The sequence below is a fragment of the Ochotona curzoniae genome, unplaced genomic scaffold (assembly GCF_017591425.1).
Source record: "Ochotona curzoniae isolate NIBS_2020 unplaced genomic scaffold, NIBS_Ocur_1.0 contig_4064, whole genome shotgun sequence".
NCBI lineage: Eukaryota > Metazoa > Chordata > Mammalia > Lagomorpha > Ochotonidae > Ochotona > Ochotona curzoniae.
In genome coordinates, this window is record NW_024466107.1 from 1569071 (window position 1) to 1585577 (window position 16507).

At 45.7% G+C, this 16507-nt stretch overlaps 1 protein-coding gene across 1 annotated transcript in view; it reads left to right on the forward strand.

The window, feature by feature from the left end:
- F13A1 (coagulation factor XIII A chain) overlaps window positions 1–16507 on the forward strand; it is a 146580-nt gene that overhangs the window by 80918 nt on the left and 49155 nt on the right. Inside the window, exons 7-8 of the mRNA XM_040984026.1 lie at window positions 1992–2166; window positions 5398–5536. Coding sequence (XP_040839960.1) covers window positions 1992–2166; window positions 5398–5536 — 314 coding nt within the window. The remainder of the gene's footprint in view (window positions 1–1991; window positions 2167–5397; window positions 5537–16507) is intronic.

A 16507-nucleotide genomic window follows, 5' to 3' on the forward strand; every position in this document is an offset into this window, starting at 1 on the left:
ACCATCTAACCCATCCTTTGAATCCCACTCTGTGCTTACATGATTCTGATTTAATGCCAATAACCCTTACTTCCTCTTGCTGGCCTCTTAGAAGAGTTAAGTTCTTCCTCAACGTGCAAGGCACACTGCCTATAAGCTGTTGACTATACATCTGAGTATTGAATGTCCATTGAGGGCCAACTCTTTGCTAATACTTGCCAGTATTTGGAGAGATGTGGATTTCATCTCCATTCCCGTGAATTCATAAATCACTGGAGAACACAGATTCTTCTACAATTAAATATAGTAATCCCCAGAGAGGGGCCTGGCAGGTGCTGAAGCTGAGTTATTAGTTGTTGAGGAAATAAACACATAAAATCTTACCTTATATTAATAGTGTTTCTGTGGTTTTAATGACTCAAACACGCGTGCTTTAATCAAACATTTCTCAATGCTCACTAATGTCTTTTCAGCATAACTCAGACCTGTGCTATACAAACTTCTTGCAGATCATATTAAAGTGCAAATCTGCAGTGAGACTGAAATTCTGTGTTTTGTTTGAAAGGCAGAGTTAGAGAGAGAGAGGAGGGAGACGGAGCCCCCATCCACTGGCGCACTCCTGGGATGGCTACAGGCTCTCGACTCCACCCACCTACATGGATGTGTAGGTGGATGGAGTCCACATGTGTTTCCCCTACGGGAAGCTGGAGCCCATACATTTGGACTCTCGTTCACTGGCTTCCAAGATGCGCTAGGATCCAGGATTTGGATCTATCCAGATACAAAATGAAGAAGGCCTTGAACTCATGCTCCCATATCGGATGTTGGCATTGAGAGCAGTGATTTACCCATCTACATCACAGTCTTGACCCAGTGCCAGCATTCTCTACTAGACTCCTCTGACTGCAATGAAACATGGGGAAGGTACAGCAGGAGGGTAGATCTGCCCGTAGACGGCAAACCCAGCAAGATGCACGGAGCATCCTTGGCCTTTATTCCTTGGCCTTTTGTATTGTCTAAACACGAAAGGTCTTTGGTTCTGTGCTTTTTGTTTGCTGCTACCGGCTATGGACAGATTATTTCAAGTTTTCAAAATTACCATGTTCTGTTTATGTGAGTCTCCCCCATATTCAAATCATGATATTCCAAGTCCTTTTAACATAATCATAAAACTCTTAATCATTTGAACACTCATAATGAGATGGTTCTTTAATGACATTTTTATGTTACTCATTTGAAAGGTAGAATGGCAGACAGAGAGAGAAAAAGAGGTTTTCCATCTGCTGATTCACCCACCAAATGACCATAACAGCTTGGGCTGAGCGAGGTTACAGCCGTAAATTCCATCCAGGTCTCCCACATGAGTAGCAGGTGCTCAAGTACTTGGACCATCCCCTGCTGCCTCACAGCTTTAGCAGAAGGCCAAGGACCCAAACTCATGCTCCTGTCTGGGATGACAACATCACCAGTGTTGCCTTAACCTGCTCTGTCACAGCACTGACCCCTTTGTTAAAGCAGCGAGGGTGATCTGTTTTCTTAACTCTATATAGTTCATATGGAAGCACCTGCTACTTTTCAATTCATCATAGAAGTCAAAGCATATCAGACCCCTAAGTTCTTATTTGTCAGGTTTGAGACCCCTGGCACCAACACAAGATCCCTGCTTACAGTCCTCTTACACGGATTTTCATCATCACGTCCTTCTCCTGCGTGATTCTAGTTCAACCCGAATACCCAGGGTCCGTCTTCTCCTGATGACCTAGAGAAGAGGTCAGATTCTTCCCCTACTTCACCTCAATAAAAACTGAACTATTCGAGAGGCTTAACCTCACACACCTGACTTCTGCATTATTTTCCTGGGCCACCTATCAGTGAGTTGGACGAAAGAGGGACTATTGTCTCTATGCAGGACACATGGATTGCACTGGAAGCTTGAGCTACACAAGCCATAACCTGGAGAGGACCCATCTGAATGACCATTCTTCCTTGTTATGTCTCATGGCTTTGTTTAGATTAATGCTAAAGATGATGAGGGTGTCATCGTTGGAAGCTGGGACAATACCTATGCCTACGGCGTGCCCCCCTCAGCCTGGACAGGAAGTGTTGATATTTTACTGGAATACCGGAGCTCCGGGAACCCAGTCCGGTATGGCCAGTGCTGGGTGTTTGCTGGTGTCTTTAACACATGTAAGTATCCAATTGGGTAATGTGCTTTTAATGCAAAGGAAATTTCACTTCAAGTCATTTTCCCTATAAACTGCAAAGGAGATTTAGCAGTCCCTGTGGGCTCCATAGAAGTTATGAGTGAGCATTCTGGGATGTAGTCAACACACGATTAAATTGCCCTGGGACCAGCAGGCTAAGCGTTTCTCTATCTGGCTGTAGAATCTTTACAGGAATGATGATAGATTATTTCTGCATATTCTGTCACTCAACACGGAATCAGTAAAGATAGCACCCATCAGGAAGATTGAGCTAAAATCGTAAATGATAAGGAATGACACATGCTTGCTGATTTGTTATTGGGAAGGTGTGCACACATATCCCTAATCTTTACATCAGGCATTGGTGGGGTTGTGACAGGAGATCCCATCCCCAGCTTTGCATGTGTGTCCCAGTGTCTCTGAGCAATTAGATACCACAATGTAATGAATGATCTTTGCCTCCCTAGAGTCCTCTCTTGATTTTAATCCACCCAACATCCTACCTGTAGGACAAAACATGGCAGCAGGATGATTCTCTTCAGCTTCATACCTTATTTTTTCTAAATGGCATTTGCCTCTCTCAGCCCAGTCAGAATCACACTTATTAAATCAGTGGGTATTTTTTAAAAAATAAATTGATTTCACCATGTCTTCTTCATCTGTAATGATCTTCATTCACATGTTATTTCTACAGTCTCAGAGAAATACATGCTCACATTGGACCATCCCTTCTCACTGCTCATGAATAAGGAGGGTTCTGCTTGATTAGCCCTCTCTGATCAGAACACAACCAGCACATGCACTGGCCACCATAGGCAGGGTAACTGATTACAGGCTGCTGACAATAGGAGGCCTCCTCTGGGTGGGTCCACTGCCTGGTGAGACCAGAGGAAGAAGAGGGTTCCCACCATGAACCAGGAAGCAGAGGGAGAAGCTTACCCCACCCACCTCCAAGCTTCATGAGAACAGCCCACCTCCTTCTAAGGAAACACCCCCAATAATGAAAGGGCTTCCCACCAGGACCCACCCTCCATAACGCAAGGGCTTCCCACCAGGACCCACCCTCCATAACGCAAGGGCTTCCCACCAGGACCCACCTCCTGAACACCTCTAATTGAATTAAGTTTCCACCTCTCTCAGAGCCAAAAAGTTATGACTTGGGGAATTCAAGGTCTACTTGAGTTCATGATCCATGTGCTATTAAATAGAGGCTGGAGGCAAAAGCCTCAAATGAGGCCTTGTTTCTCAATGAGCTGGAAACCCACGTGTTTCTGCTCAGAATTGTAAGGAAACGGCAATCCAGGTAGAAAGGCAACAAGTTCTGTTTTGTTTCCCCAAAGCATCAAGCCACAGGAAATTCTTTCTGAGCTATTTGAATGTGTACCCACGGCTAAAGGAATCTTGACTTCTGGGGAGCAATAAAAGCCAAAAGTGTCAGTCTCCTCGGAATCTCTAGAAGTTCTAGAGAGGAGCTGAACCTCGTGTTAGGCAGAAGGCTAGAGGGCACTCCCTTCGTGAAGGTTCTCAAGCCGAGACAATTCAAGGAACCTTGCGATGTGATCCAAGCAACTGAAAGAGACACAAGCTCCCTACAACTACAAACTCATGGGACACTAGGACACTACGTTTGCCTTTGATATAAAGAAAACAGAGAAAGAAAAAAGAAAATGATCATCAGATCTGTGCGTGAAATCCCTGTTTTGTGGCAAACTGAGAAAAATTAGAAACCGGGGACCAGTGCCATGGTGAAGTAGGTTAAGCCTCAGCTTGCAGTGTTGGCATCCCATCTGGACACTAGTTTGAGCCCCAGCTGCTCCACTTCCAACCCAGCTCCCTATTAATGTGCCTGAAAAAACAGCAGAGGATGACCCAAGTAACTGGGGCCCCCACACCCATGTGGGTCACTCAGAAGAATCACAGGTGCTTGGCTTCAGACCAGCCCAGCTCCACCAGCCATTGTGACCATGTGGGCCTGAACCAGCAGATGGAAGATCTCTCCATCTCTCTCCTTCTCTCTCTACAAAGCTTCCTTTCAAAAAAAAATTAAATAACTTGCAGAAAAAGGCCAAAGAGCACAGGGAAAACGCAGTGAGAGTGAAGTTGAAGCTGAGAAATTGGAGGGAAGGAGGATCGGGTGCTCACCAAGTCAAGCTTTGTCCGTCGTAAGGTGATGAGTCAGGCCGACTCTGCAAGTGCCACACTGCAGCCATGTGGGATTTTGTGAAGTCGGACCAGGGCTCAAAATTGTGACCACTCCTCCACACGAGTCCTGCTGCTGTCGTCTTCCAACCCCACCAGACAGACGCCTGACCCGCCCAGTGGTCAACTGTGAACTGCCAAAACCACAAGCCAGAGAAAAACGCTCTCAGTTATTAGGGTATGAGCAGCGTCCGTTGCACTGCCAAAGCCTGTGGTTGGCAGAGGCTGCAGATCGGTAGAGAAAGGATGGGAGGTGATGTGGCTGGCATGACTGCTGGCTGGGGGGTTAAGGTCATGTCCCTTAGGAGGAAGGACATGTATGTCGCTCCCACACTCAAAGCTTGGACTTGCAAGGTTGTTCTGAGGAAGAAGGCACATAATCTTTTGCTTAAAAATGCTAAACTATTCTTAGGGAGGGAGGAAAAAAACCAGCAAGCCAAGTCATTAATCTTAAAATTGTCAGCCGAATTATTTCCAATGAGCCCTGATGTGTGGCGTCCTGGGAGCCGAGGAGGGCATTCAGATTAAGTTTAATCGATAGGTACATATGGCGAGAGACACTTCCAGGTAATTTATTATCAAACCATTAAAACGAATCTGTGGTGTCACCCTCCACCAAGTGTCACACACGAGAATTCCACCTGGGGTAGCAAACTCCACTTAAGACGTGCTCTGTGAGGTATTCACGTCCTAGTAGCTGTTTTTGTCTTTGAACTTCATTTTTCATGAGCATTATCCCACAGACAGGATTAAAGTAATACTGCCTAATGACCACAGCATTAGACACTGAGCAATTAGGATCCTGTTACCAGGAGCAGGTGGCCATTGGCTTCATTTGGCCTACCGGACATTCTGCAAGACCACAGAGCAGGATTTTCCTCTGCACCCCCATGGGATTTTTGAGTCATCTTTCTCCAATAGGGGATCTTTTGTATTGGGAAAATAGCAAGTTCCCCGCCGAGAAAGGAGTTTTTACTGTGTACTTATTAATTGTGTGGTCTGTTCTTTCCTGTAGTTTTGCGATGCCTGGGAATACCAGCAAGGGTCATTACCAATTATTTCTCGGCCCATGATAATAACGCCAATTTGCAAATGGACATCTTCCTGGAAGAAGATGGGAACGTGAGTTCAAAGCTCACCAAGGACTCTGTGTGGTGAGTTTGATTAACAGGGGCATTTGTTGATACCAAATTAGAGTGATATTGCACACTCACCACAAGCTAGGCAGAAGGTCCAACATTCATTTCTCTTCTGGTGTGAAGGCCATTCAAATCCAACAGCCAGAAATACCTGATTGGCAAAGACATTAGGTAGTCAAACCATCAGAAATAACACTGAGTGAAGAGTTGGGTTCCCAGTAATAAGAATTGACCACCCATGATGACAGGGAGAAGGCTCTAGTCCCAGGTGCCACCTGTCCTTACCTCAGCTCCTTTCCGCCTTCATGCACTGATGTTATAGTTTATGCAGAAATGTTGCAGCTGAATGCTCTTCCCCTCAGTGCCAAAGAATAATGTAGCTTCCGAGAATTAAGCATTTAGTGTAGACAACTCTATTGTGCATATGATCTTATCTAACTGTGTTAAGTTTTGCCAGTAAGTACAATTAGTATTCACATGCAGAGAGGGATCTGAGGCCCAGAGGTTTGCTCAAGATCCCCCGTCTGGTAAGACAGGGACAGACTGCAGACCCTCTGCTGCTTCATCATAAGCTGTCTCCATCCCTGTTCTGTGAGACTGTTCTTTGTGCATAAAACTGAGCTGCTTCTCAACTGTGTCTTCCATTTTTAAAAAATCTATTCATTGATTTGAAAGGCAGAGCTACAGAGAAACAGAGAGACATAGCTAGATGTCCCATCCACTGATTCACCCCTCAACACCTCGAACACCCAAGGCTGGACCAGGCTGAGGCCAGGAGCCAAGAAATCCACCCTCATCTCTCTTGTGGGTAGCAGGGACCATCCTGTGCTGCTTTCCCAGGAGCATCAGCTGGGAGCTCGATCAGAAGTAGAGCAGCTGGGACTTACACTGGCCCTTGTATTGCAGGTGGAAGCTTTACCCACTACAACACTGGTCCTCTGTCCTTTTTCATTCAGAGATTCAAACCGGGGTACACTGAAGTTCTTTTCAAAAATTAAATATGTGGTGGTTCATTCACCACCCTGAATAACTCCATCACATACTGGCTACAGGGGTTTCAAGATCCCAAAGAAGTTGGTTTTTTTTTCCCCCTTGGGGTTCTCTCAGTCCAAATCAGTCCACTCCCAGGAGGGTGCAGCCCGCTGAGTCCAGCCTGCAAGGACACCGACAGGTGTCTGAGGAAGAAGGGGCAGCACCTTCTCTGCTGTTACTAAACGTCAACCTGGGTGGACGAGTTTAAGCCCAGAATGCGTCTCATGCAGTTGTTACTTGTAATAATGCTGAAGCACTGAGAGTTGTAAAAACATCCAAATGGGGTTGGTAGGAAGTTATAAGCTCATTTTCAGAGAAATTGAAGCTAGAAGTGCCTGAACTCTCCTGTGTTACAAGAATGGACCGCGACTGTAACTCACGGTCAGTGACAAATGCTCATTTGAGATTGCTGGAAAATGAAAATGGCTGGACTGGTAGCAAAGGGCTGCTATGAACTGGAACAAACAGTGCAGTTCTTTGACAGGGAAAGGACAGAGTGGTGGTAAGCTGAAGAGCTTGGGCCAGAAGCTCACCTCTGTACCACAAAGAGCCGTTTGCAGAGTCATTGCTGAAGAGCAGCTCAGGGTGGACATGGATGGTGGAGACAGGCCATAAGAGCCGCCCCAGAAGCCCACTGTGACAGTCAGAAAGCAAAATGCAAATTACTCGGTATTCTCCATTCTTCTCTTCCTTACACACACACACACACACACACACACACACACACACACACACTGCCTCAGTAACCAACTGCAGTTCAAAGTGATTCCTCACTGCTTTCTGGCCCAAATATCTCCAATGATCAGAGCCAAGAAACTGGGACCAAAGCAGTGGTTCAACAGTCTAGTCGCACAGTTGAGCACCAACATTCCAAACAGACACTGGTTCATGTCCAAACTGTTGCATTTCCAATCTGGCTCCCAGCTTATGGCCTGGGGAAACAATAGAGGATGTCCCAAGTCCTTGGGCCCGTGCACTCACCTGAAGGACCCAGAGGAAGCTCCTGGCTCCTAGCTTTGGATCAGCTCAGTTCCAGCCATTGCAGACATCAGCAGATGTAAGGTCCGTCTCTGGCTCCCTTTCTCTCTGTCACTCTTTCCAAATAAAAATAAAATACATCTTTAAAAAGAAAGAAAAAAAAGAAAGAAAAATCCCTGGGGCCCCTGTCAGGCCATAAGCAAATCTGTTCTAACTACCGCATTGTAGGACCCGTTTCTGCTGTTTCCTCTTCTAGCTCTCTGCTCCACATTTCTTTCCTGTTGCCAGCACTCTTTATTTCTTCAATGGTTTCCTCAAACATCCCATCACACTTGAACTATGCCTGCACCTTCCCGCTCCAGCTCTACCTTGTCCATCCTGAGCTCCTGTTCCCTTCCCTCAACTGGCTCATGGCAAGTTTCCAGTGTGTGATGGCTGCCTGGCTGGCAGTCTGAATGGCCAGTGCTCCCCTGGCTTGGCTCATGCCCAGAGCAGAGGCACGAGGATGCCGGCTTCTGCTATTGACTACGAGGTAACATTGCGCAAAGCACACACCCTCCCTGTGCCTCTCCAGGGAAGGACGGCACAACCCCCTCCTTTGTCAGGAGTTGCACAGCTGGAATGTCAGGGAACCAATGTGCCCAAACACGTTGAAGCAGCCAAGGAAAGAGGAGTGCCTCATGTCCTACGCTGACCGTACTAGTTCTATCACATGGAGCCTTTCGAGGAGAGAAGGCACAAATTGCACATCCCTGGGGTAAACACTGGGTGCCTTAGAAGCTCCAGATGTTCCGAGAAGCCAAAAACACACCTAACACTCTCACTGACCCAGGAGGCTGGTTGGAATTGTCCGTGAAGGCATCAACCAGTCCACACTTACTGTAGCTGCGTGCCCATGCCAGCTCCTTCTCAGCAGTCACCCTCCTGTGTGTCTCTGGGAAAATGACGTCACCTCTCTGAGCTTTCCTCATCACCACTGCTATTTCCTGTTGTAATGTCCATAATGGTTCATCCAGACTGAAAGACTGGTTGATACCGACGGTATCAGTCCCTGATCCAAAAATCCAAAATCAAATCCAAATATCAAAAATGTTCCAAAATCTGAAATGGAGCTGTGAAAAGCCACCCAAGTAAACTATTCCACACTTGATCTTTGTGACAGATTGCAGACAAAATGCACTAAAAATACTTGGTGAAATGACCTTCAGCTAATGTGTACAAGGGGTACAGGAAACATAAAACAATGTCGTGTCTGGACATGGGTCCCATTTCCAACTTATTTAATTTTTTGTGTGAACACATAACCAAAGTGGTGGGAGGGAAAAAACTCCCAAATCCAAACACTTCTGGCCCCTCAACCCCTGCTGACCAAGACAGTCGGTGTGATGCTGATTAAACTCGTGGAAGCCACTGGGGAGAAGCAGGTGCTGCCTGAGCCATGGAGCTAGCCAGGGAGGAAGGAGGCATGGTACATGGGTTAACCCAAGGCAGGGGTAAGGATGGGAGTGGTGTTTCTGCGTATTCATTAACCTAACAAATGTCTCGGCTTGGATCTCAGTTAAAATTTCTGTCAAATTCTCCCTGCACTCCAAACAGACCTGCCTCTGCAGGATCCGGTCGAGAAAACCCAGCTGCCCCCTCTGTATGAAGAACAAACCTAGGAATCAATTCTCTTTCTCACATCCTCCTGATCTCTTCTATGCTTACATCCCAGTGGTCCATGGCGTATGATGCGCTGACCTGTCCAGTTAGGTCTTGGGGACACCTAGGCAGCTTCTCTCAACAGGCTGAAGCCAGCACACCAGCAGGGGGTTTCTGAGGGGCAGCAGGAATGGGGGACCCCCTAAGCCAAGTAACAAAGTTTGAGCTCCCTCTTTCACTCTGGCTCCTCTCTGCCATGACCAAAGACGGTATCAGACAGACAGCTCATTTTCTTGCCCCATGGTTTTCCGTGACCCCTGTCAGTGTGGCTCGTTTTCCCCTGAGAGAGCACGTTGTCTCACAGGAGCTGTATTTTGCCCAGAGTGGACAGACACTCTGTCAACACCGTCTGGCACCCTTAGCTGCCAAGGAGTGGGGTTGGGGTCTAGGATCCTCAAAAGGGCAGGGACAGGGCAGAGTAATTGGACCCCAGGGTGGCCAGAAATGTCCAGGCAGGCAGATGCCCAGGTAGCACATCCTGGAAGGAGCAATTTAAGCCGCCTGTCCCCAGCGAGCTTATGGCCTCTGAGTTATGTATGGGCTCCAGGGGAGGCATCTGTGAATCACTGTGGACAGTTTAATGAAGACACTGGTTTCTCATTTCCCTGAAGTGCGAGCAGTGTGCAGAAGCAGGGAAGCCCCAAGAGGAGGGGAGAGCCGGCCTCGCTTGGCTGGCCGGGGGACAGCAATGGTTCAGCCTTGCGGCATGGCATCACCTCATTATACTAAGGGCACAGTGGAAATAGAAGCAATTTCAGAAGATGGGGATTGGGGGCACTTGTTAGGGTCATGAAAGGTATTTTCAGGGAAAGGTTTCTCTCCTACTAAATGAAAGTGTTAACATGTCCTTCAGCTGGGGTGCATGCGCCAGACTTGATGATTCTGTGTGGGAAACTCCGTCCTCCCTCCTCTTGACTTACCAGAAGGCAGTTCCTAACAGGGGAGCTGTATCTTATCTAGGTTTTGCTTGTTTTGCCAGCATGCAATAGCTTGCTGTACACAGGACAAGCATGAATAAAGGTATTTGTTGCAAAAAGCTTAAAGCTGCCCACAGAACTGAATAGAAACACCATTTTATCAACCCGTAGACCCTTACAATATACTGTGATGACCCAGCATCTCATACTAAGGATTTATGGAGGAATTAATCAGAGTCCCTGCTCTGGAAGAGCCCCATCAACTGCTCGCACAGGAAATAACCACATAGACCAGATTCTGTAAAATAGACAAGGTGGGTAGTGGTGTGAGCTGGGCAGCACGCAGACCCACAGAAGGCATTTCCAGCCCAAGTTTAAAGGCTGGTCCTATGAGAAGTAACCATGAGTCAAAGTCGTTATGCCTTTCAGTCTTCTGCCTGTGGATTCAAAAATGGAGTGCCCAGGAAATGGCCTTAGCCCATTGCTGGGACCCTAGGACAAGGCCGTCGTCATCACTGCGCTTTGAGGACCAGGCAGGCATGGTGCTTCACCCAGAGCCACAGTGCGCTGCTGTGACCACCTTACTTGAATACTGAAGCTCAGGCTGCACGCTGGCCTTTGCTGCTTCTTCCTGCAAGACAGCAGCACCCCCTGAGCCACACCCTGCCTTGCTGCGGGTTCTAGTGACCCCAACCGTGTACCCACAAGTAGCACATGGAGTTCTGTTAGGAGCTCTGTTGGGGGAGGGGGAGCAGTGGCTTCTCTTATTATGTATCCAGCACTCCCTCTCTTGCTTCTCCACCTTCTGGTTCTGTGTCCTTACGGCAAATCTACACTAGGGCTTTCTTAGAAGTAGAGAGACCCACAGCCTTCCAAGGTCACTTTGGAGCCCACAGCTTCCCTGCACAAGGGAGCTGTGGTTCCTTAGCCTGATCTCTGAGCCTTGCTAGGCATCCCTGTCATTATGTTCACATTCTCAGAGGGCATGGGAGGGCCCCTGACTTTTGATAGCTGTTGGCTCATGATGATGTGAAAACACTGCACATTGAGTAGAAACCATCCTTGGAATGTTGAACTTGGTCTGTTCCTGGTTTGCAAGGTGAGGGCCAGTCCTCTTGGAGGAGTTCCTGATCAGTCCCGAATTCACCAGGAGATACCCCAATGTTCTCAAGTGGTGTGGGAGGCCAGGTGAATTTGCAGCTTGGGATGGATTTACCATGAGATGACCCACATTTCTCTGGGGAGATTGGGTTTGCAAATGAAGAACATGGCAGTGTGCTGTTCCTTTGCCTATGGATACAGGGGGAAGGTCTTAGAACACAAGGTGTGCACATTAAGCCCTCAACATTCAGTTAACTGGCAAGTTATCAGAAGGCCGTCTAACTCAAGCATTTAAACATCTTCTATGACAAACAGAATAACCATAAGACGTGTCAATGCTGAAGGAACAAATAGGTTTTTTCTCATCTCTTTTGCTGTCTTTCCATTTGAAATTCAGTGGATTTAGCTGAGTAGTTTAACTACTTAGTCTCATGTGTGAATTGCACAGTTCGCTCTTTGTGAGTCGTATTTTTCAGCCCCATCTTTTTTTTTTTTTGAACAAATTGCACTGTTCTCCCAAGCACACCTTTCCTCTTGCATGCAGAGTCTCTGTCATTTGTTTTGTGTGAATTGCCCTTCACCTGCATGGGGCCTGGCTGTGAGTGATGCCATGGTGTACAGGTACTGTTTTGCAAACTGGCTCCACATCAGCTCCACGTGGGAGAGGGAGGGAAGCAGGAGTCGAAGGCATCGCAGTAAATGTTTATGACGGCTTGGCCAGTCTCAGTGCATCTGGCTTTTTTTTTTTTTCTATTTTTTGGAAAGAGCACAATTGTTTTTTTAGCTCCAAATTAAAAAAAAAAAGTCTATGTTGCAATGAGCAGTGTGGATCTATTTTTAAAAGCCCTTTCAAAGAACGGTTAGGAGCAGAAATTAACCAGCTTTTCAACCTGGGAGCCAGCCCCAGCTTAGCATGTTGTTGCATACTCAGTACTCTTATGATATTTTACATAGTATGAGTTGCATTTTAAATTTTAAATTGTTCCATCTTTATATTATTTTAGATGTTCTGTACTTTTCAAATGGCTAATAATTTTCAGGATTTTAAAATTTTTGTTTTATTGATTTGAATGGCAGAGAAATAGATACAGGTAAATAGAGAGCAGATAGATGGCTCAACCCATCTGCTGGCTCACTCCGCAAGTGCCACGTAACCCCTAGGTTTTGGCCAGGCTGCAGCCAGAGACAGGAACTCCATCTGGGCCTCCCACGTGGACACCAAGTATTGAGCCGTCACCACTGCCTCTCTGGGTATGCATTCGCAGGAAGCTGGAAAAGATGAAATCAAGTACTGCAAGATGAGAGGCAAGCATCCCATGTCAGTTTCTCCACTGTGCCAGGTGCCCACCCCAAATTATCTTCGCTCTTAATCATTGTGAAAAACAATGATTAAGAATCTGAAAATGAATTCCAAATAAATAATACAGAAGAAAATTGAATATAGAACAGACTGCTTAAAGATGCTTGAGAGTTTGTAAAATTATCTTATGATGCATCCAAGACACCAATTGAACAGTTATCAAAGATGTTTATTTTCAAACATTAACTCATTAGCCACATTTTTGGCCAAATCGTTTTTATTGAAATCACCTGGAGCCGTACCATAAGATCTATCGCTAGAGAACTAAGGACGCACACTGAGTGTGTAGCAGGGTGCTGAACACAGGACTGAAAATGCTCTCTGGCATGTCCAAGAATACAAACACAGCTTCTGACACAGCACCATGCTGACAGTCCATTTTGGAATGCCTGGGTTCAATTCCAAGGTCCTCCTCTGATTCCAGCTTCCTGCCGACTTCACCTTGGGACATGGCGGCTCAGGCAGATGATACCTGCCACTCCCAGGAGAGTCCTGCACTGACCTGCCACTCCTGGCTTCAGCCCAGCCCGGCCATGGTGGTCAAGAGTGACCAGTGGATAGAAACTATCAATGTGCCTCTCACTTTCATCTTCTCTCTCTCCCTCTCTTCTTCTCCCATTTTTTAAAATAACGCAAGGTTATGGAATACCCTTTCTTGCGAAAGACCCTGGTGTAAACAGTGACACATATTGGTTCATTTAATCGATCCGCAGCCTGTTTGATCACTAGTCCTGCCTTCACTTACAGAGGAAGAAACCAAAGCACAGTAACTCTGAAGTCCAGCCAGTAAGTGACAGAGCCTGCGTTGCAAGTCCAAGTGCGATGGCCCCAGAACCCACTTTCTTCTCAGGTCATTGTTGAACTATAATTCTCACATCACAAAACTCATTCTTCCACAAGATATAATTCAACAGTTTTTACTATTTTAGTAGGCTAGCACAGTCATCACTATTTCATTTCGACACATTTTCATCAGCACAAAAAGTAACTCCCCATTCCTCCACTAGGCTGAGACATCAGTAAGGTGGTTTTTGTCTCTACAGATTGGACCATTCTAGATATCTCACCTAAATGGAGTTGTATACTGTATGACATTTTGTGTCTGGTTTCATTCACTAAGCGTAATGTTCACAAGAGCCGTCCATGTCACAGTATACATTAGTACCTCATTACTTTTACTGATGAATGACTCTTCTTTACATGGATAAACTGTATTTTATTTACCAATTGGTCAGTAATACATTTGAGCTGTTTCCACTTTGGGCAGTTATGGCTGATGGTCCTGAACACTCATGTAAGTGTTCGGTATGAGTGTATGTTCCCATTTCTTTGGGGTGCGTAGGTAGAAGTGGAATTGCTGATCACACAGTGTGTAATTTTTCGAGGAGCTCTCAAACTGTTTTCCAAAGTTATGCACCATTTTATGTTCCTATCTGCAATATCCAAAGTTCCAAGCTCTCCACTTTCTTGTCAACGGTTATTTTCCACTTTCACTAATTTTTTTTTTTTCATTTGAAAGGCAGATTTACAGAGAAAAGACAGAGAGAGCCATTGGTTCACTCCCCAAATGGCTGCAATGGCCAAAGCTGAGCAGATCTGAAGCCAGGAGTCAGGAGCTTCTTCCAGGTCTCCCTGCTGGGTGCAGGGGCTCAATACTTGAGCCATCCTCCTCTGCTTTCCCAGGCCACAAACTGGGAGCTGGACTGGAAATGCGGCAGTCAGAACTGAAACCAGTGACCATGTGGGATGCTGGCTCTGCAAAGTAGAGGATTAGACTATTGAGCCACCATGCTGGCAGTTTTTCCCACTTTTTAAAAGATCCATTTACATATATATTTGAGTTGCAAAGAGAGAGAGAAGGAACAGAGAGAAAGGGAGATCTTCCATCTGCTGGTTCACTCCACATTTGGCTGCAATGGCCAGAGCTGGGCCAGGCTGAATCCATAGAAAGGAACTGCATCCAGGTTTCTCACATGGGTGCCAGGGGCTCAAGCACTTGGACCGTCTGCTGTTGCTTTCTCTGGCACATTAGCAGGAAGCTGGATGGAAAGTGGAGCAGCTGGGACACAAAGCAGCACCCCTAGGGGATGCTGGCATGCCAGGTGGTGGGCTTAACCCTGTATACATAATACCAGCTCTAATTGCCCTTCTAGTTTCTGATTTTGCTTATTCTAGTGGGTGTGAACGGGATCTCATTGTTTTCCATTTTCCTCATGACTAGCCACGTTGAACATTTTTTCATGGTTTCTTGTTCATTTGTCAATCTTCTTTGGTAAAACAGCTGTTCAAATTCATGTCTCATTTTAAAACTGCATTTTCGGTCTTTGTTTTCTGACATTGTAGATTAGATAGATAGATAGATAGATTAGATATAATGGATACAAGTTCCATTTAATAGAGATGGCTTAAAACTATTTTCTCCCACTTATAACTATTTTTCCCATTTTCATGATGAGGTCATTTAAAGCATTAAACCTTTTAGTTTGTATAAAATCCAGGTTTTTTTAAAATTTTTATCTGGCTTCTTATACTTTTGCTGCCAATCTACATCTAACACAAAGTCACAAAGATGTTCTCTTTGCTTCTGGAAGTTTTACAGTTTTAGCCCTTCCTGTCTAAGCCCAGCAATTACTTTGAGTCAAACTTTACACGTGGTAGTAATCAGAAATATAGGTAGAAAAATAGGAGAGAAGACTAAAACCATTTGAAAGAGCGTTCATTTTACATAGTTTAACTACGATAGGTCTGAAGGTAGGTAGCTCTTCCTCTATCCTGTCTGGAACGCTTCACCTTCTTTGACTTACATGTTCTTCATGAAATCTGACACTTTCTCAGCTATGGTTTCTTCGCGTGTTCTTCTGCCACTTCCTTTCCTCTCCTTACAGAGTCTTGGTCCACCTGCTGTGTCGGCCACAACACATTTCTGGGGCGTAGCTTATCTTTCCCTTCTGTGATCACGTCCATTGGCGTGTCTTCCAGTTGACTGATTCTGCTCTCTGCCTGCTCAAAGCTGCTATGGAAAATACCGGATTTCTAATTCAAGTCATCGTACTTTTCAGCTCCAGAGTACCTAGTTCTTTCCCGTACTTGTGCTTAGTGAGTTCTCTTAGCTCTGTGGGCATGCCTGTAAGCTCTAGTTTTAAGTCTCTGCCTAGCAAGTACAATGCCTTGACTGCTCGTCTTGGTTTCCTTCTTGCTATTTACAGATTATATCTTTCTGTCTGTTTTTGTGTCTTATAGTTTTGGGTTGAAAGCTTTATATTTCAAATTATAGAATATGAAAAATTCATGAAGTCGGATTCCCTCGTAGAGTCTGTTTCCATTGTTGGTGTTTGTTGCTGAAGTTCTTACGGCTGCTTGTTTAGAAAATGAGTTTTCTGGACCAATTCTGTGAAGTCTCTATTTCTTGCCATTTATGATCAGGAAAATCTAGTGTAAAACAGTAATTGGGCAGAAATTTCCATAATACATTGAGCCAATAAATATCAAAGCTTTGGCCAAAAAGGGCTGTGTGTGTGTGTGTGTGTGTGCGCGCACACGGGTGCCTGTGTGTGCACTGAGGGGAAGGCTTGAATGTTCTGGAAGGCAGATTACAATTCTAGAACAGCCTGAGATTATTGCTGACACATAGTCTCAAACTCAAGGTCTTTTTTTTTCCTTCTTTCTTTCTAAGGTTTTTGCCTTGTTTTGACACTACCAGCTGATATCACTTTTTCTGCTTTTTTTTTTTATCATCAAGTAAGATCACCCCTTCTGACTGTGCTGATAAGCGATGGTTACCGTGTTTTTGAAGAGCGTCCTATGGATAGGGCGGTTTCCACAGAGTGATCCTTGAATGGGAGCAAATAAAAACACGCCACAAGAATAGAACTTTCGAGAGCTGCAGACAGGTTCCAC